The sequence below is a fragment of the Mobula hypostoma genome, chromosome 5, assembly GCF_963921235.1.
Source record: "Mobula hypostoma chromosome 5, sMobHyp1.1, whole genome shotgun sequence".
Lineage (NCBI taxonomy): Eukaryota > Metazoa > Chordata > Chondrichthyes > Myliobatiformes > Myliobatidae > Mobula > Mobula hypostoma.
Genome location: NC_086101.1, coordinates 161206351 through 161227879, shown reverse-complemented (window position 1 = coordinate 161227879; position 21529 = coordinate 161206351). Strand labels below are relative to the sequence as shown.

Below are 21529 nucleotides of genomic sequence, written 5' to 3'. Positions count from 1 at the left end.
ACAAATACCTGGGGATACGAATTGACAATAAACTGGACTGGTCAAAGAACACTGAGGCTGTCTACAAGAAGGGTCAGAGCCATCTCTATTTCCTTGAGGAGACTGAGGTCCTTTAACATCTACCAGACGATGCTGAGGATGTTCTACAAGTCTGTGGTGGCCAGTGCTATCATGTTTGCTGTTGTGTGCTGGGGCAGCAGGCTGAGGGTGGCAGACACCAACAGAATCAACAAACTCATCCGTAAGGCCAGTGATGTTGTGGGGATGGAACTGGACTCTCTCACGGTGGTGTCTGAAAAGAGGATGCTGTCTAAGTTGCGTGCCATCTTGGACAATGTCTCCCATCCACTACATAATGTACTGGTTGGGCACAGGAGTACATTCAGCCAGAGACTCATTCCACCGAGATGCAACGCACAGCATCATAGGAAGTCATTCCTGCCTGTGGCCATCAACTCCTCCCTTGGAGGGTCAAACACCCTGAGCCAATAGGCTGGTCCTGGACTTATTTCATAATTTACTGACATATTACTATTTAACTATTTATGGTTTTATTACTATTTATTATTTATGGTGCAACTGTAACGAAAACCAATTTCCCCCGGGATCAATAAAGTATGACCATGACTATGACCATAAAAGCACGAAATCCTTTCCACTCAATAATGTACCCTTATTTTTCATATTACAGCTCTCACAATTCACCAGTTTATTATTCCCTGCATTTGTTTGCTTGACAGCCTTTTTTCATCAAATTCTTTCACTGCCTCTGCATAACTGATTCCTTGAGTTACTTTTACATATTGTATCTCAGCCGCCTTCTTGCTATAAATGCACCCTCGATAAGCCGCGCTGTGTTCCTCACCACAATTGCAGCATTTCAGCCTAGCTCCCGCTTCACATTTCCCATAATCATGTTCTCCAGCGCATCTCCCACATCTTTGTTTTCCTCTGCAGACCGCCGCAATGTGCCCGAATTTCTGACATTTATAGCATCTTAAAGGCGGTGGTATATATATTCTAACCGCATAACACATATACCCTAAGTAAACGTTAGTCGGCAATCTCTGTTCATCAAAGTTAATCATTACCGATATACTATCACACTTTTTTCCCGTTTCTTGTAACTTTCAAACGTTTGGCCTCAATAATTTTTGCTCCTTTTATGTTCTGTTTAATCTCATCCATAGTAACGTTTTTTGGTATCCCCGAAATAACTCCTCTAGTCCACATTTTATTGTTAGGTATTGAGCATTGTACTTCTTTGCCGTCTATCTTGACAAATCACTAATAGCGATCATTTCGTAAAATATTTGCTCCTTTAATTTCGCCTATAGTTTTGTTGAGCACCTTCGTCAAAGAAATCGGGTCCCAATCACCAAAAGACTTCTCTTAGCTTTATAATTGCTTTAATCTCATCTTCTTTCCATTGTTTTGCTGTCCTGCTTTGATCATCCGCTGACTCCTCAGAGTTTAATATCCCGTACCTCTGCTTTATTTTCTTCCTCTTTCCCACTGACCTCCACCTCCAGTTCACTTCCACTCTCGCCAAAAACTTCCTTCAACAGCTTGGCTCTTTCCTTGATGTTCTCTCTCTCCGCCATTTTCCAGTCACAACTCCAGCCTTTTCCCTACTCAATCTCCCAATAACCGAAAACCAGCAGCAACCAAACCCTGCCATGGAACTAGTGGTTGCAGGAACTTTTAATGGCACCGTAATTACCCAGAAAGCTCTGCGTAACAATTATCGCCATCGCTGAAGCACCGATCGAATGCGCAGGCGTCAGGGTTGCGAATGTGCACGAGTATTGCGCATGCGCACAGTACTCAAACGGCCTCGAGTAATCGGCTCCAGGTAAGAGATGGTTTGCGGGCGGACATTTTCAACACCGAATTCGGGACAATTGCTGCGAGCTCCGAACAGCATAGCCCGTAATCCCGGGACAGTCCTGTTCTCATCCCTCTCTCTTAGCCCCACGATCCGTACACGGCCCCGGGGAGCTTCAGGCTGATGAGGGAATGGGAAATGATGGATCTCTCAGACGGAGCTGAGCTCCAGCTATCTAACTACAAGGATTAGGAACTCGGAGAAAGGGAACCAAATCTTTTACATCAGCTGTTAAGAAAATCACCTTTGTTGTACCTCCAATCACAAACGAGAAAATCTGCAGATGTTGGCAAACAGGAACTCAGCATTAGTACCCTTTTTCCATAGATCATTAGCACAAAGAGAGACCAGTCAGGATGCTCTCTCTGTCACTTTCTCGCTACGTCTGTCTCTCTCCCTGCCCTTCCCCCTCACCGTCTCCCTCTCGCTTGCTTGTGCTCCAAAAAATCGATTTCCGGGATATATATAATTTGCAGGCATCAGGGAGCCGCTATCAATATGTGGGAGACTCCCAGAACTTCCAGGAGAGGTGGGATGTCTGACAATGATATCGAACACCTTTGTCCTGGGCAACAAGTAGCTTTCACATCACAAATGTTCCGGATTTCAATGAGACAGACTACTGCCCTTCCCTGCATATTCATTGGCATTGCCATCAATAAATTCACCACCGTCAGCCACTGGGGGGGGGAGTTCAGGGGGAATAGAAACTTAGAAAATAGGTGCAGGAGTAGGCCATTCGGCCCTTCAAGCCTGCACTGCCATTCAGTACGATCATGGCTGATCATCCAACTCAGAACCCTATACCTGCCTTCTCTCCATACCCCCTGATCCCTTTAGCCACAAGGGCCTTATCTAACTCCCGTTTAAATATAGCCAGTGAACTGGCCTCAACTGTTTCCTGTGGCAGAGATTCCACAGATTCACCACTCTCTGTGTGAAGAAGTTTTTCCTCATCTCAGTCCTAAAAGGCTTCCCCTTTATCCTCAAACTGTGACCCCTCGTTCTGGACTTCCCCAACATTGGGAACAATCTTCCTGCATCTAGCCTGTCCAATCCCTTTAGAATTTTATACATTTCAATCAGATCCCCCCTCAATCTTCTAAATTCCAGAGAGTAAAAACCTAGTCGATCCAGTCTTTCCTCATATGAAAGTCCTGCCATCCCAGGAATCAATCTGGTGAACCTTCTTTGTACCCCCTCTATGGCAAGAATGTATTTCCTCAGATTAGGGGACCAAAACTGCACACAATACTCCAGTTGTGCTCTGACCAAGGCCTTGTACAACTGCAGTAGTACCTCCCTGCTCCTGTACTCGAATCCTCTTGCTATGAATGCCAGCATACCATTCGCCTTTTTCACCGCCTGCTGTACCTGCATGCCCACTTTCAATGACTGGTGTATAATGACACCCAGGTCTCGTTGCACCTCCCCTTTTCCTAATCGGCCACCATTCAGATAATAATCTGTTTTCCTGTTCTTGCCACCAAAGTGGATACCCTCACACTTATCCACATTAAATTGCATCTGCCATGAATTTGCCCACTCACCTAACCTATCCAAGTCACCCTGCATCCTCTTAGCATCCTCTTCACAGCTAACACTGCCGCCCAGCTTCGTGTCATCCGCAAACTTGGAGATGCTGCATTTAATTCCCTCGTCTAAGTCATTAATGTATTTATGTACAATACAAAAACGTGTTACCTGTGTGTATTGCGGCAATGAAAAAGTTGCTGGAGAATTTGCAAGTGGGAGGAAGTGGAGTGATATTTGGAAATCTGACTTTTTAAAGCATCATTTAGCAAGGAAATCAGATATGGACGGCGTGCAAAAGCTGGAATGAGAAAATCCTTCATAACCCTCTACAGGACTGCTACATAGGTTGTGTGAGCATGCAGATGAATTTGATCAAACCCAGAGAATATCAAAGTTCTTATCAACAGTGATTTGCTAGCTGTTAAAATAAATACCTCTCTATTTAAAATTCATGTGCACATGTTGTAGTCACTGGGTAAAAATTGCACAGCACAAGATTTTTCGGCACACCCATCATTACAAATTAGAGGGAACATTGGTGGGAAAGTGGGGAGACTTCTAGTGTCTCTGACACCCTAACCTACAAGATGTGCATCCGGCTGCAGCTTGTAATCCTGCACATTAGGGAGTTGGAGCTGGAAATGGATGAATTCCAGATCATTTGGGAGTCGAAGGGGGTGATAGATATGACATGAAGAGAGGTGAGTTGCACCCAAGGTGCAGGACACAGGAAACAGGGTAAGAGTCAGGAAGGGGAATGAGGTTAAATAGCCATCGCAGAGTACTGTTGTAGCCATCCCACACAACAACAGGTAGACCACTTTAGAAACTGTTAGCGGGGTTACCTAGCAGAGGACTGTCAAAGGGCCGATAGGGGATGTGTTAGTTAGGGAATTAAAACTAGCAGAGGTCTAATATCCTCATGGTAAGGATTGCTAGTGCTAGTGTGTGGCGGGGGGGGGGGTGGGAAGTGGTTAAACTAAAGTTGCCGGAAGGATTGGAGTCAGAACGCAAGAACAGATAGTGGAGAGGGTGAATTGAAATGACTTGTATCCTTCATATACATGAGGAATAGAAATCTTTACATTACGTCTCCATCTAGATATGCAATGTAACACACATAAAAGTTGCTGGTGAACGCAGCAGGCCAGGCAGCATCTCTAGGAAGAGGTGCAGTCGACGCTTCAGGCCGAGACCCTTCGTCAGGACTAACTGAAGGAAGAGTGAGTAAGGGATTTGAAAGTTGGAGGGGGTTGGGGAGATCCAAAATGATAGGAGAAGACAGGAGGGGGAAGGATGGAGCCAAGAGCTGGACAGGTGATAGGCAAAAGGGATACGAGAGGATCATGGGACAGGAGGTCCGGGAAGAAAGACAAGGGGGGAGGGGGTCCCAGATGATGAGCAAGGGGTATATTCAGAGGGACAGAGGGAGAAAAAGGAGAGTGAGAGAAAGAATGTGTGTATAAAAATAAGTAACAGATGGGGTACGAGGGGGAGGTGGGGCATTAGCGGAAGTTAGAGAAGTCGATGTTCATGCCATCAGGTTGGAGGCTACCCGGACGGAATATAAGGTGTTGTTCCTCCAACCTGAGTGTGGCTTCATCTTTACAGTAGAGGAGGCCGTGGATAGACATGTCAGAATGGGAATGGGATGTGGAATTAAAATGTGTGGCCACTGGGAGATCCTGCTTTCTCTGGCGGACAGAGCGTAGATGTTCAGCAAAGCGGTCTCCCAGTCTGCGTCGGGTCTTGCCAATATATAAAAGGCCACATCGGGAGCACAGGATGCAGTATATCACCCCAGCCGACTCACAGGTGAAGTGTTGCCTCACCTGAAAGGACTGTTTGGGGCCCTGAATGGTGGTAAGGGAGGAAGTGTAAGGGCATGTGTAGCACTTGTTCCGCTTACACGGATAAGTGCCAGGAGGGAGATCAGTGGGGAGGGATGGGGGGGACGAATAGACAAGCGAGTTGCGTAGGGAGCGATCCCTGCGGAATGCAGAGAGGGGGGAGGGAAAGATGTGCTTAGTGGTGGGATCCCGTTGGAGGTGACGGAAGTTACGGAGAATAATATGTTGGACCCGGAGGCTGGTGGGGTGGTAGGTGAGGACAAGGGGAACCCTATTTTAATTCCACATCCCATTCCCATTCTGACATGTCTATCCACGGCCTCCTCTACTGTAAAGATGAAGCCACACTCAGGTTGGAGGAACAACACCTTATATTCCGTCTGGGTAGCCTCCAACCTGATGGCATGAACATCGACTTCTCTAACTTCCGCTAATGCCCCACCTCCCCCTCGTACCCCATCTGTTACTTATTTTTATACACACATTCTTTCTCTCACTCTCCTTTTTCTCCCTCTGTCCCTCTGAATATACACCTTGCCCATCCTCTGGGTCCCCCCCCCCCCGTCTTTCTTCCCAGACCTCCTGGCCCATGATCCTCTCGTATCCCTTTTGCCTATCACCTATCCAGCTCTTGGCTCCATCCCTCCCCCTCCTGTCTTCTCCTATCATTTTGGATCTCCCGCTCCCCCTCCAACTTTCAAATCCCTTACTCACTCTTCCTTCAGTTAGTCCTGACGAAGGGTCTCGGCCTGAAGCGTCGACTGCACCTCTTCCTAGAGATGCTGCTTGGCCTGCTGCGTTCACCAGCAACTTTTATGTGTGTTGCTTGAATTTCCAGCATCTGCAGAATTCCTGTTGTTTAGATATGCAATGTGTAATTTCTAGTAGATTTATAATAATTAGTACATAGGACAGTCATTATAACATAGAAATACAGTTGTATCAGCATGAATTAATCACTCTGATGGGCTGGTGGAAGAAGCTGTCCAGGAGCCTGTTGGGCCTGGCTTTTATGCTGTGGTACCGTTTCCCGGATGGTAGCAGCTGGAACAGTTTGTGGTTGGGGTGACTCGGGTCCCCAGTGATCCTTTGGGCCTTTTTACGCACCTGTCTTTGTGAATGTCCTGAATAGTGGGAAGTTCACATCTACAGATGTGCTGGGCTGTCCGCACCACTCTCTGCAGAGTCCTGCGATTGAGGGAAGTACAGTTCCCATACCAGGCAGTGATGCAGCCAGTCAGGATGCTCTCAATTGTGCCCCTGTAGAAAGTTCTTAGGATTTGGGACCCATATCAAACTTCTTCAACCATCTGAGGTGAAAGGGGCGCATAGCCACATACCACACAGCTGGTATATACAGACCATGTGAGATCCTCGGAGATGTTTATGCCAAGAAACTTAAAGCTGTTCACTCTCTCAACCCCAGGTCCATTGATGTCAATAGGGGTTAGCCTGTCTCCAATCCTTCAGTAGTCCACAACCAGTTCCCTTGTTTTTGTGACATTGAGGGAGAGGTTGCTTTCTTGACACCCAGTCAGATGTTGTTCAGACAAAGTCAGCAATCTGAAGGTTGAGCATGGTGCGATGAATGTGCTGGGCGTGTATATCTCAATGCATGAACCATCATAAGGAAAGCCAGATGAGCTCAGGGTTTGGAATCATGATATTCTCACCATTACTGGGACTTGGTTGCACCCAACAGTCTGAGGGATTTAGAGGAACAAATTTGTAGAGAGATTGCAGACTATGCCAAGAAAAAATTGTTGATATAGTAAGTGATTTTAACTTTGCAAATATTGACTGGGTCTCCCATACTGTAAAAGGACTAGCTGGGGTAGGGTTTGTCAAGTGTGTCCTTAATCAGCATGTAGAATTCCCAATGTAGAAGTGTGCAGTAAGAGATTAGGAAATGATCCAGGGCTAGTGACAGAAATTAGTGTGTGGGAACACTTTGTATCTCGTGATCATAATGCCATCAGTTTCAAACTAAATATGGGAAAAGAGAGGTCTGGAACACAGGTTGAGATTCTAACTTGGAGAAAGGTCAATTTTGATGTTATCATAAAGGATCTGACAAGTGTGAATTGGGACAGGATGTTTTCTGGCAAAGGAGTACTTGGTAAATGGGTGTCCTTCAGAAGTGTAATTTTGAGTGTGTAGAGTTTGTATGAGACTGCCAAAATAAAAGTTGAAAGGTAACTGGTGCAGGGAACCTTGGTTTTCAAGAGACATTGAGGCCCCAGATATTTTGTTCCAACAAATGCGTCAGACTGTTGGGTGCAACCAAGACTCATTAATGCCCTGAGCATATCTGATTTTTTTTTTAGAAACATAGAAAACTTACAGCACAACACAGGCCCTTCGGCCCACAAAGTTGTGCAGAACATGTCCCTGCCTTATAAATTACTAGACTCCCCCATAGCCCTCAATTTTTCTAAGTTTCATGTACCTATCCAGAAGTCTCTTAAAAGATCCTATCGTATCCGCCTCCACCACCGTTTCCGGCAGCCCATTCCATGCATTCACCACTCTCTGAGTAAAAAAACTTACCCCTGACATCACCTCTGTACCTACTCCCCAGCACTTTAAACCTGTACCCTCTTGTGGCAATCATTTCAGCCCAAGGAAGAAGCCGCCGACTATCCACACGATCAATGCCTCTTATCATCATATACACCTCTATGAGGTCACCTCTCATCCCCCATCGTTCCAAGGAAAAAAGGCCGAGTTCACTCAACCTGTTTTCATAAGGCATGCTCCCCAATCCAGGGAACATCCTTGTAAATCTCCTCTGCACCCTATCTATGGCTTCCAGATCCTTCCTGTAGTGAGGCGACCAGAACTGAGCACAGTACTCTCTGTGGGGTCTGACCAGGGTCCAATATAGCTGCAACATTACCTCTTGGCTCCTAAATTCAATTCCACGATTAATGAAGGCCAATACACCGTATGCCTTCTTAACCACAGCGTCAACCTGTGCAGCTACTTTGTGTGTCCTATGGACTCTGACCCCAAGATCCCTCTGATCCTCCACACTGCCAAGAGTCTTACCATTAATACTATATTCTGCCATCATATTTGTCCTACCAAAATGAACCACTTCACACTTACCTGGGTTGAACTCTATCTGCCACTTCTCAGCTCAGTTTTGCATCCTATCAATGTCCTTCTGTAACCTCTGACAGCCCTCCACACTATCCACAACACCTCCAACCTTTGTGTCATCAGCAATCATATTAACCCATCCCTCCACTTCCTCATCCAGGTCATTTATAAAAATCATGAAGAGAAAGGGTCTCAGAACAGCTCCCTGAGGCACACCACTGGTCACCGAACTGCATACAGAATATAAACGCAAACAACAGGAATTCTGCAGATGCTGGAAATTCAAGCAACATACATCAAAGTTGCTGGTGAACGCAGCAGGCCAGGCATCTCACAGCTATCTGGACTATTCCTCTTCTCACCCTGTCTCTTGCAAAAACGCCATCCCCTTCTCGCAATTCCTCCGTCTCCACCGCATCTGCTCTCAGGATGAGGCTTTTCATTCTAGGACGAGGGAGATGTCTTCATTTTTTAAAGAAAGGGGCTTCCCTTCCTCCACTATCAACTCTGCTCTTAAACGCATCTCCCCCATTTCACGTACATCTGCTCTCACTCCATCCTCCCACCACCCCACTAGGAATAGGGTTCCCCTGGTCCTCACCTACCACCCCACCAGCCTCCGGGTCCAACATATTATTCTCCGTAACTTCCGCCACCTCCAACGGGATCCCACCACTAAGCATATCTTTCCCTCCCCCCCTCTCTCTGCATTCCGCAGGGATCGCTCCCTACACAACTCCCTTGTCCATTCGTCCCCCCCATCCCTCCCCACTGATCTCCCTCCTGGCACTTATCCGTGTAAGCGGAACAAGTGCTACACATGCCCTTACACTTCCTCCCTTACCACCATTCAGGGCCCCAAACAGTCCTTCCAGGTGAGGCATCACTTCACCTGTGAGTCGACTGGGGTGATATACTGCGTCCGGTGCTCCCGATGTGGCCTTTTATATATTGGTGAGACCCGACGCAGACTGGGAGACCGCTTTGCTGAACATCTACGCTCTGTCCGCCAGAGAAAGCAGGATCTCCCAGTGGCCACACATTTTAATTCCACATCCCATTCCCATTCTGACATGTCTATCCACGGCCTCCTCTACTGTAAAGATGAAGCCACACTCAGGTTGGAGGAACAACACCTTATATTCCGTATAGGTAGCCTCCAACCTGATGGCATGAACATTGACTTCTCTAACTTCCGCTAGGCCCCACCTCCCCCTCGTACCCCATCTGTTACTCTTTTTTATGCACACATTCTTTCTCTCACTCTCCTTTTTCTCCCTCTGTCCCTCTGAATATACCTCTTGCCCATCCTCTGGGTCACTCCCCCCCCCCCCCCCGTCTTTCTTCCCGGAGCTCCTGTCCCATGATCCTCTCGTATCCCCTTCTGCCTATCACCTGTCCAGCTCTCGGCTCCATCCCTCCCCCTCCTGTCTTCTCCTATCATTTTGCATCTCCCCCTCCCCCTCCAGCTTTCAAATCCCTTACTCACTCTTCCTTCAGTTAGTCCTGACGAAGGGTCTCGGCCTGAAACGTCGACTGCGCCTCTTCCTATAGATGCTGCCTGGCCTGCTGCGTTCACCAGCAACTTTGATGTATGTTGCATACAGAATATGACCGGTCTACAACCAATCTTTGCCTCCTGTGGGCAAGCCAGTTCTGGATCCACAGAGCAATGTCCCCTTGGATCCTGTGCCTCCTTACTTTCTCAATAAGCCTTGCATGGTGTACCTTATCAAATGCCTTGCTAAAATCCATATACACTACATCTACTGCTCTTCCTTCATCAATGTGGTTAGTCACATACTCAAAAAATTCAATCAGGCTCATAATGCACCACCTGCCCTTGACAAAGCCATGCTGACTATTCCTAATCATATTATACCTCTCCAAGTGTTCATAAATCCTGCATCTCAAGATCTTCTCCATCAACTTACCAACCGCTGAGGTAAGACTCACTGGTCTGTAATTTCCTGGGCTATCCCTACTCCCTTTCTTGAATAAAGGAACAACATCCGCAACCCTCCAATCCTCCAGAACCTCTCCTGTCCCCATTGATGATTCAACGATCATCGCCAGAGGCTCAGCAATCTCCTCCCTTGCCTCCCACAGTATCCTGGGGTACATCTCATCTGGTCCTGGCAACTTATCCCACTTGATGCTTTCCCAAAGCCCCAGCGCTTCTTCTTTCTTAATATCTACATGCTCAATCTTTTCAGTCTGCTGCAAGTTTGCACTACAATCTCCAAGATCCTTTTCCATAGTGAATACTGAAGTAAAGTATTCATTAAGTACCCGTGCTATTTCCTCCAGTTCCATACACACTTTCCCACTGTCATATTTGATAGGTCCTATTCTTTCACGTCTTATCCTCTTGCTCTTCACATACTTGTAGAATGCCTTGGGGTTTTCCTTATTCCTGCCCGCCAAGGCCTTCTTATGGCCCCTTCTGGCTCTCCTAATTTCCTTTTTAAGCTCCTTCCTGTTAGCCTTATAATCTTCTAGATCCCTAACATTACCTATCTCTCTGAACCTTTTGACTAGATTTATTACAGCCTTTGTACACCACGGTTCCTGTACCCTACCATAACTTCCCTGTCTCATTGGAACATACCTATGCAGAACTCCTCACAATTATCCCCTGAACAGTTGCCACATTTCTTCCATATTTTTCCCTGAGAACATTTATTCCCAATTTAAGCTTCCAATTTCCTGCCTGATAGCCTCATATTTCCCCTTACTCCAATTAAACGTTTTTCCTAACCTGTCTGTTGCTGTCCCTCTCCAATGCTATGGTAAAGGAGATAGAATCGTGATCTCTATCTCCAAAATGCTCTCCCACTGAGAGACCTGGCACCTGACCAGGTTCATTTCCCAATACCAAATCAAGTACAGCCTCACCTCTTGTAGGCTTATCTACACATTGCGTCAAGAAACCTTCCTGAATACACCTAACAAACTCCACCCCATCTAATCCCCTTGCTCTAGGGAGATGCCAGTCGATATTTGGGAAATTAAAATCTCCCATCACGACAACTCTGTTATTATTACACCTTTCCAGGATCTGTTTCCCTATCTGCTCCTCGATAACCCTGTTACTATTGGGCAACCTATAAAAAAACACCCAGTAAAGTTATTGACTCCTTCCTGTTCCTAACCTCCACCCACAGAGATTCCGTAGACAGTCCCTCCATGACGTCCACCTTTTCTGCAGCCGTGACACTATCACTGATTGACAGTGCCATGCCTCCCTCCCTGTCTTTTCTGAAACATCTAAAACCCGGCTCTTGAAGTAACCATTCCTGTCCCTGAGCCATCCAAGTCTTTGTAATGGCCACCACATCATAGCTCCAAGTACTGATCCACGCTCGAAGCTGTTCCGCTTTGTGCACAATACTCCTTGTGTTAAAATAGACACATTTCAAACCATCTGTCTGAGCGCGTCCCTTCTCTATCACCTGCCTATCCTCCCTCAGACACTGTCTCCAAGCTTTCTCTGTTTGTGAGCCAACTGGCTCTTCGCCAGTCTCTTCAGTTCGGTTCCCAACTCCCAACAATTCTAGTTTAAACTCTCCCCAGTAGCCTTAGCAAACCTCCCCGCCAGGATATTGGTCCCCCTGGGATTCAAGTGCAACCCGTCCTTTTTGTACAGGTCACACCTGCCCCATAAGAGGTCCCAATGATCCAGAAATCTGAACCCCTGCTCCCTGCTCCAATCCCTCAGCCACACATTTATCCTCTACCTCATTCTATTCCTATACTCACTGTCGCGTGGCACCAGGCAGTAATCCCGAGATTACTACCTTTGCGGTCCTGCTTCTCAGCTTGCTTCCGAACTCCCTGTAGTCTTGTTTCAGGACCTCTTCCCTTTTCCTACCTATGTCATTGGTACCAATATGTACCACGACCCCTGGCTGTTCTCCCTCCCACTGCAGAATATCATGGACATGATTTGAAACATCCTGGACCCTGGCACCTGGGAGGCAAACTACCATCCGAATTTCTTTCCTGCGTCCACAGAATCACCTGTCTGAGCCCCTAACTATAGAGTCCCCTACCACTGCTTCCATCCTCTTCTTTTCCCTACCTTTCTGTGTCAGAGGCGTGGCCACTGTTGCTCCCCCAGGTAGGCTGCCACCCCCCCACTCGTACTCAAACAGGAGTACTTATTGTCAAGGGGTACTCTCAAGTACCTGACTCTTCCCCTTCCCTCTCCTGACTGTGACCCACTGGTCTGTCTCCCGTGGCCCCGGTGTGACCACCTGCCTAAAACTCCTTTCTATCACCTCCTTGACCAAACGAAGGTCATCAAGCTGCATCTCCAGTTCCCTAACTGGGTCCCTTAGGGACTGCAGCTTGACACACCGGGTGCAGATATGGCTGTACAGGAGGCTGGGAGACTCCAGGACTTCCCACATCTGACACCGAGCACAGAAAACCGGCCTCACACGCATACAACTTCCTTTCCTCAATAAACACAAATAAACCTACCTTGTCTCGTTATAGCCTAAGCCCGTTGAGCCAAACCCCTATCACTGTGCTACCCTCTCACTCTGCTGCCCGCTCTGACCACCTCCTGCTGGATATGGTGGTCTTTTTAAACTTTTCCCACTATACTGGCTGACATCATATGCCTGCGCAGTCGCCTGTCTTTTACCCCGAGTAGTTAAAATACCTTCTCTCCAAAATTCCTTAGTCTTTCATCCACAGCCTTCTTGCTCCGAATCTGTTGTCTTCTGTTGGTTTCTAAAAACTTTCCAATAGTTTTTGTTCTATTATTTGCCCTCTCTTTGGCTCTTATGTTTGCTTTGGCTTCTCATTTCAGCCATGGTTGTGTCCTGCTGCCTTTCCAATGCTTCCACTTCTTTGGGATGTATCTGTCACTCACTTCCCGAATTGCTCCCAGAAACTCCAGCCATTGACGTTCCATCGTCATTCCTACCAGTCTCCGCTCCCAATCAAGTTTGGCCAGCTTCTCTGTCATAGGGACATGGAGATGTTCTGTCAAACAGGCCATTCGGCCCATCTAGACAATGACGAAAATATTTAAACTCTCTAATGCAACTTCCTGCACTGGGACCACAGCCCTCCATACCCCTACCATCCAGGTACCTATCCAAACTTCTCTTAAATGGTGAAATTGAGCTGGCTTGAACCACTTGTGCTGGCATCTCATTCCACACTGTCACGACCATTTCAATGAAGAGTTTCTTCACATGTTCCCCTTAAATTTTCACCTTCCCCACTTACCCATGCCCTCTGGTTGTTGTCCCACCCAACCTCAGTGGAAAAAGCCTGTTTGCATTTACCCTATCTATAGCCTCATTATTGTATATATTTCGAACAAATCCTCAAAGCAATGTATAATTTCCTTGTTTATGCTTAGAGCCTTTTTTAGGTGTATAAGATGATGAGGGGCATTGATCATTTGGATAGCCAGAGGCTTTTTCCCAGGGCTGAAATGGCTAACATGAGGGGGCACAGTTTTAAGGTGCTTGAAAATGTGTCCCAAGGGGATGTCAGGGGTAAGTTTTTCACACAGAGAGAGGTGGATGCATGGAATGGACTGCCAGCGGCAGTGGTAGAGGCAGATACAATAGGGTCTTTTAAGAGAATCTTAGACAGGTACGTGGAGCTTAGAAAAATAGAGCACTATGTGTTAGGGAAATTCTAGGCAGTTTCTAGAGTAGGTTACATGGTTGGCACAACTTTGTGGGCTGAAGGGCCTGTAATATGTTGTGGGTTTCTATGGTTTATGTTCTATGTTAAACAGCGAAATAACATTGGGTGTTCTCCAATCCTTTGTTACCTTCCCCTGTCACCAGGGGTAATTGAATTATCTCTGCTAGGTGCCCGACAATTTCTGCACTTACCTCCCGTAGGGTCCGAGGGAGCACCTTGTCATGCCCTGGAGATTTATGCACCCTAATCTGCTTCAGGATAGTAAACATCTCCTCTTCTTTAATCTGTACAGGATCCATGATGTTAATGCCGCTTTTCCACACTCCCATAGACCCCGTGTCCATCTCCTGAGTAAATAGAGATGAAAAAAGTATTTCAGGTCTTGCCCGTCTTTGGATGGATGTGGACTGATTAAGGATAGACAGCATGGCTTTGAGCACATCTAACAGATCTTACAAAGTCTCTCCAGGAAGTTGTCAGGAAAGTGGATGAAGGCAATACAGTGGATGTTGTCTACATGGACTTTAGCAAGGCATTTGACAAAGTCTCATGGGAGTTTGGTCAAGAAGGTTCAGTCACTCAGCATTCAAGATGAGATAGTAAATTGGATGAGACACTGTTGTTGGGAGAAGCCAGATTGTGTAGTAGATGGTCGCCTCTCTGACTGTAGGCCTGTGACTAGTGGTGTGCCACAGGGATCAGTGCTGGATCTATTGTGGTTTGTCATCTGTATCAGTACTCTGGATGATAGTGTGGTTAACTGGATCAGCAAATTTGTGGCTGACACCAAGACTGGGGGTGTAGTGGACAGTGAGGAAGACTATCATGGCTTGCAGTGCGATCTGGACTGGCTGGGAAAATGGTTTGAGAAATGGAAAGTGAAATTTAATGCAGACAAGTGTGAGTTGTTGAATTTTGGTATGACCGATCAAGGGAGGTCTTTCACAGTGACTGGTTGGGTACGGAGGAGTGTTGTAGAAGAAAGGGACCCGGGAATACAGGTCCTTAATTCACTGAAAGTGGTATCACAGTTAGATAGGGACGGAAAGAAAGATTTTAGCCCATTGGCCTTCATGAACCAAAGTACTGACAACAATAGATGGATGTTATGTTGACTTGTAGAAGACATTGGCGAGGCCTAATTTGGAGTATTGTGTGCAGTTTTGGTCACCTACCTACAGGAAACATGTAAAAGAGGTTGAAAGAGTTCAGAGAAAATTCATGAGGATGTTGCCAGGTCTGGAGGACTTGGGTTATAAGGAAAGATTGAACAGGTTAGGACTTTATTCCTTGGAATGTAGAATATTGTGGGGGAGATTTGATTGTGATAGAGGGGCATAGATAAGGGAAATGCAAGCTGTCTTTCTCCACTGAGATTGGGTGGGACTACAGCCAGAGGCCATGGGTTAAGGATGAAAGGTGAAACATTAAGGGGTACATGAGGGGAAACTTCTTCACACAGACCATCATCCAGGTGTGGAATGAGCAGCCAGCACAAGTGGTGCATGCGAACTCGATTTCAACATTTAAAGGTTTGTGAAAGTACCTAGATGGTAGGGGTATGGGAGTGGGCAGTTTAAATAGTTCAGCACAAACTAGATGGCCCAAAGGGCCTGTTTCTGTGTTGTAATTTTCTATGACTGTGACAAAAACCTGAAATAATACAAAAATTCAAAAATAATACCAGAAAGTCCTTTTAACAGCTGTGCGCACCAACCATTCATCTCAGCAGGAATTCTTTATATGACGTTAAAACTGTGGCACTTTAAGTTGATAATACATAAAAGAAAATCCCAGCTGCACGTCAAGAAACACTATTTGTGTGAGATTGTTTCAGTTACTGTGGGGCCAGGCACCCATGCTGCTTGGCAGGAACAGAGAATGATACCAATAGAGAGAGTCAAACTGAGCCAAGGCACAAATTGGAGACTGCAGAAATGCCCCATTCTTATAGAGACAGGAAGAGCATCAGGGAATTGATGGTCACTCCAGATACCAGTGCTGTGCCCAGTTACAAGATAATTTCTCTCTCCAGCTTGGGTGAACCTCACTGTAACAGTGTGATGCTGCATCAAACCTTGGCAACTCAAGTAATCTCATCTGAAATGTTGTCCTACACCCCTTGATGGATTTTGTAAATCTTTTTACAGGTTAAAAATGAGAAGGAATTTGTCTCCAGGAATCTCAAACACCGCACGCCAGTTTTGCTGTCTCTGTCTAGATATTTAAGTGGAGCAAAGGATTTAATCGACCATCCTGTGGACACACCAGTCAGTTCACACTGGGCAGAGGCTGGTCATCTGCTGAATTTCTAGGAAAGGATTCACTCAGTCATCTGACCTAATGGCTCACCAGCGAGTTCACACCAGGAAGCGGCGGTTCACCTGCTTGGACTGTGGGAAGGGATTCGCTTGCTCATCTAAGCTTAAGGTACATCAGCGAGTTCACACTGGAGAGAGGCCATTCACCTGCTCAGACTGTGGGAAGGCATTCACTTGCTCATCTAAGCTTAAGGTACATCAGCGAGTTCACACTGGAGAGAGGCCATTCACCTGCTCAGACTGTGGGAAGGGATTCAGTCAGTCATCTCAACTACTGACCCACCAGCGAATTCACACTGGGGAGAAGCTGTTCTCCTGCTCAGAATGTGGGAAGGGATTCACTCAGTCATCCGACCTACGGAGTCATCAGCGAATTCACACTGGGGAGAAGCCGTTCGCCTGCTCAGTCTGTGGAAAGAGATTCACTCAATCATCCGCCCTACAGAGTCATCAGCGAGTTCACACTGGAGAGAGGCCGTTCACCTGCTCAGAATGTGGGAAAGGATTCACTCAGTCATTCCAACTACTGGCACACCAGTCAGTTCACAGTGGGGAGTGGCTATTCACCTGCTCAGAATGTGGGAAAGGATTCACTAAGTCATCCCAACTACTGGCACACCAGTCAGTTCACAGTGGGGAGTGGCCGTTCACATGCTCAGAATGTGGGAAAGGATTCAATCAGTCATCCCAACTACTGACACACCAGTCAGTTCACACCGGGGAGAGGCCGTTCACCTGCTCAGACTGTGGGAAGGGATTCACTCAGTTATCCCACCTGCAGAGTCATCAGCGAATTCACACTGGGGAGAAGCCGTTCACCTGCTCAGACTGCGGGAAGAGATTCACTCAGTCATCCAACCTACAGAGTCATCAGCGGGTTCACACTGGGGAGAAGCCGTTCACCTGCTCAGAATGTGGGAAAGGATTCACTCAGTCATCCCAACTACTGGCACACCAGTCAGTTCACACAGGGAAGAGGCCATTCACCTGCTCAGTCTGTGAGAAGAGATTCACTCAGTCATCCCACTTGCAGAGTCATCAGCGAGTTCACACTGGGGAGAAGCCATTCACCTGCTCAGAATGTGGGAAGAGATTCACTCGATCATCCACCCTACAGAGTCATCAGCGAGTTCACACTGGGGAGAAGCCGTTCACCTGCTCAGAATGTGGGAAGGGATTCACTCAGTCATCCGACCTATGGAGTCATCAGCGAATTCACACTGGGGAGAAGCCGTTCGCCTGCTCAGTCTGTGGAAAGAGATTCACTCAAACATCCGCCCTACAGAGTCATCAGCGAGTTCACACTGGAGAGAGGCCGTTCACCTGCTCAGAATGTGGGAAAGGATTCACTCAGTCATCCCAACTACTGGCACACCAGTCAGTTCACAGTGGGGAATGGCCATTCACCTGCTCAGAATGTGGGAAAGGATTCACTAAGTCATCCCAACTACTGGTACACCAGTCAGTTCACAGTGGGGAGTGGCCATTCACCTGCTCAGAATGTGGGAAAGGATTCACTAAGTCATCCCAACTACTGACACACCAGTCAGTTCACACCGGGCAGAGGCCATTCACCTGCTCAGACTGTGGGAAGGGATTCACTCAGTTAGCCCATCTGCAGAGTCATCAGCGAATTCACACTGGGGAGAAGCCGTTCACCTGCTCAGAATGTGGGAAGAGATTCACTCAGTCATCCAACCTACAGAGTCATCAGCAAGTTCACACTGGGGAGAAGCCATTCACCTGCTCAGAATGTGGGAAGAGATTCACTCGATCATCCAACCTACAGAGTCATCAGCGAGTTCACACTGGGGAGAAGCCATTCACCTGCTCAAAATGTGGTAAGGGATTCACTCAGTCATCCCAACTGCTGGCACACCAGTCAGTTCACACCAGTCAATTGTTATGAATCCCTGGGTTTCTTTGCTGTGGACTGTCATTTTAAGAGAGAGAGAGAGAGATTAAGAAGGCAAATCAGTCTGCCTTGCTGCTTGTTTACATCGCTCGCAGCTTGTTTAGTTTTAACCGAGGACATAGACACTCAGAGTCAGACAGAGAAGAAAGAGGAAAAATGGAAGGATCGAAACAAGGGAACTAGTGGCCAAGGGTCACTGTTTAGAATTTTCCTTTCTCCTTGGTTATGTAGAATTTTTAAGGATGCCTTATTTGTAGGTAAATTACCAGAATTCTTTTATGAAGCATCTATTTCTTTAATTCCTAAAAAAGATAAAGACCCCACTGAATGTGCATCATATAGACCTATATCCTTGTTAAATGTGGACTCCAAAATTTTTTCCAAAATATTAGCAATTAGATTGGAAAATGTATTGCCATAAATTGTCTCTGACGACCAGACAGTATTTATTAAAAATCATTATTCGTATTTTAAATGTTAGGAGGTTGATGAATATTGTATATACTTCTTCATCTAAAACTCCAGAATGTGTTATTTCGCTTGATGCCAAGAAGGTGTTTGATAGAGTTGAATGGGAATGTTTATTTAACACCTTGAGAAATTTAATTTTAGCCCAAAATTCATATCTTGGAATAAATTGCTGTATCATACACCTTTGGCTTCTGTACTTACTAAAAATCAGAGATTCCTCCTTTGTTAGGCTTTTTCGAGGTACTAGACAGGGCTGTCCTTTAAGCCCTTTACTATTTGATATTGCCTTGGAGCCCTTGGCAATCGCTCTTCGTGATTCACCCGATATATTTGGCATTATTCGTGGGAATGAGACTCATAAGGTATCATTATATGCAGATGATCTGTTACTATATATCTCTAATCCAGAGAAATCCATCCCTGCAGTAATATTATTACTTGCTCAGTTTAGTAGTTTTTCTGGTTATAAATTGAATCTTAATAAGAGTGAGCTGTCTCCGTTAAATATGCAAGTTCCAACCTATAGACAATCACCATTTAGACTGGTTACTGATTATTTTACTCATTTGGGTGTTAAAATTACTAAGAAGTGTAAGGATCTATTTAAAGTTAACTTTTTACCCTTAATTGATCATGTTAAACAACTGCTTACTAAATGGTCCCCATTGTCCCTCTCATTGATTGGTCGAATCAATGGTATTAAGATGACTTTTACCGAAATTTCTCTATCTATTTCAGATGGTACCAAGCTTCATCTCTAACTCCTTTTTTGATATTATCGATTCTAAAATGTCTTCATATATATGGCAGAATAAAAATCCTAGATTAAGTAAGAAATATTTACAGGAATTACAAAAGGATGGAAGTTTGGCATTCTACTATTGGGCAATTAATGTTCAATATCTAACATTCTGGACACAAGATTTGGATGAAATTCAATGTCCACAACAGGTGAACCTCGAGTATGAGTCTGTACAGGGGTTCTCGTTGGCTTCTATTTTAGGGGCTTCGCTTCCCTTTGCACTTACTAAACTGAACAAAATGATTACTCCAATAATTAAACATACAATACGAATATGATTTCAATTTCGTAAATTTTCTGGATTGAATAAATTTATCCTATCAAGTCTTATTATATCCAATTTTTTCCTCCAACCATCCAGAACAGATCAAGCTTTTCTTTTATGGAAAATGAAAGGAATAATGTGTTTTTGTGATTTATTCAGGGATAATTGTCTCGTCCTTTGAACGGTTGTCTAATAAATATAATTTGTCTAGATCACATTTTTTCAGATGTTTACAGTTTAGAAGCTCTTTGAAGGTTATTTTACCTACTTTTCTGATATCGCATCAAACTGAAATTACAGAAAATATTTTAGGTTTAAATCCTGTCAGAAGAGTTTAATAGCAATTGTTTATGATTTAGTTATGAAAATATGTTTAGGTATGTCTGATAAGATTAAGAATGAATGGGAAAGAGAACTTCAGGTACCTTTACCCATAGAGAAATGGGAGAAAATTCTCCAACTAGTTAACATTTCTTCAATGTGTGCTAGACACGCTTTGATACAATTTAAGGTGGTTCATAGGGCCCATATGTCTAAGGATAAGTTAGCTCGTTTTTATGGTCATATAAATCCTGTCTGTCACAGATGTAATTCTGAGATAGCTTCCTTGACACATATGTTCTGGTCTCGCCCTCTTTTGGAAAAATATTGGAAAGACATTTTTGAGATTATTTCAGTAGTTTTGCGTATTGATTTACAACCTCATCCTATTACTTTAGTTTTTGGACTACCAATGATAGACTTCAGTCATTTATCCCCTTCAGCTTGTCGTTTGATTGCATTCGTTACATTAATAGCCAGAAGATCCATTTTATTTAAATGGAAAGATTCTAATCCCCCTACTACATTTCAATGGTTTCCCAAACTATAACATGTTTAAACTTGGAAAAAATTAGGAGTGGTACCACTGATCCTTCAGATAAATTTGGAGGCCATTTATTCAACATTTTCATATGATGTAAGCTGACCTTTTCCAAATCATTTTTAGAAACTTTTTGTTTGTGTGTAGAGGAGCGGAGTTAATGACAAATAATGATCTTAACTGATGAAATATGGCAGCCCAGTCTTTGTTCTGTGTTTTTTTTAGTGTAGGGGGTAAAAACTTTTTTGAATCTTTTTCATTTTCAGTTATTAAGAGATTGGGAAGTTTAAATTAAATACGTTACTCGGAGTCTGTGTCTGTATATGTTAACCATTAGTAATGTAATCCCGATCTCTTGGTATCGTTATCATTGTTATGTTTATCAATTTGAAATGCAATAAAGAATATTGAAAAAGAAAGACTTATGGAATTTGCTTATGAGAAGTTTGTGTGTTTTGACTGCTGGTGCACATCTAAAAATATAAATGATGATTTTAACAGCTTGAAAGAGTTGGTTTTAATTGAAGAATTCAAAAGGTGCATCCCTGGTGACATAAAGACGTATTTAGATGAAAAGGATGCTGCCACTTTGCAGGAGTGTGCTAGATTAGCAGATGAGTTTGCTTTAACTCATAACGTTAAATTTACCCTGAATAAGAGCTTCCAAAGGATTAGATTAGATTATGAGGACACTCAGTCCTCGTTTATTGTCATTTAGAAATGCATGCAGGCATTAAGAATTGATACAATATTCCTCCAGAGTGATATCACAAAAAAAAGGACAAACCAAAGACTAACACTGACAAGACCACATAATTATTACATATAGTTACAG

The 21529-nt window shown here is 44.9% G+C and overlaps 1 protein-coding gene across 3 annotated transcripts in view; it reads left to right on the top strand.

Moving 5' to 3' along the window:
• Nucleotides 1–21076, top strand: part of LOC134347111 (gastrula zinc finger protein XlCGF26.1-like) — a 101017-nt gene extending 79941 nt beyond the window's left edge. Inside the window, exons 1-2 of one of the 3 annotated variants that reach the window (XM_063049255.1) lie at nt 1815–1855; nt 16209–21076. In XM_063049255.1, coding sequence (XP_062905325.1) covers nt 16402–18288 — 1887 coding nt within the window. In that variant the 5' untranslated portion in view covers nt 1815–1855; nt 16209–16401 and the 3' untranslated portion in view covers nt 18289–21076. Of the gene's footprint in view, nt 1–1814; nt 1856–16208 lie in introns of those variants that run through there. The other 2 variants (XM_063049256.1, XM_063049258.1) reach the window with 2 other exon arrangements.
• Nucleotides 21077–21529: the final 453 nt, after the last annotated feature.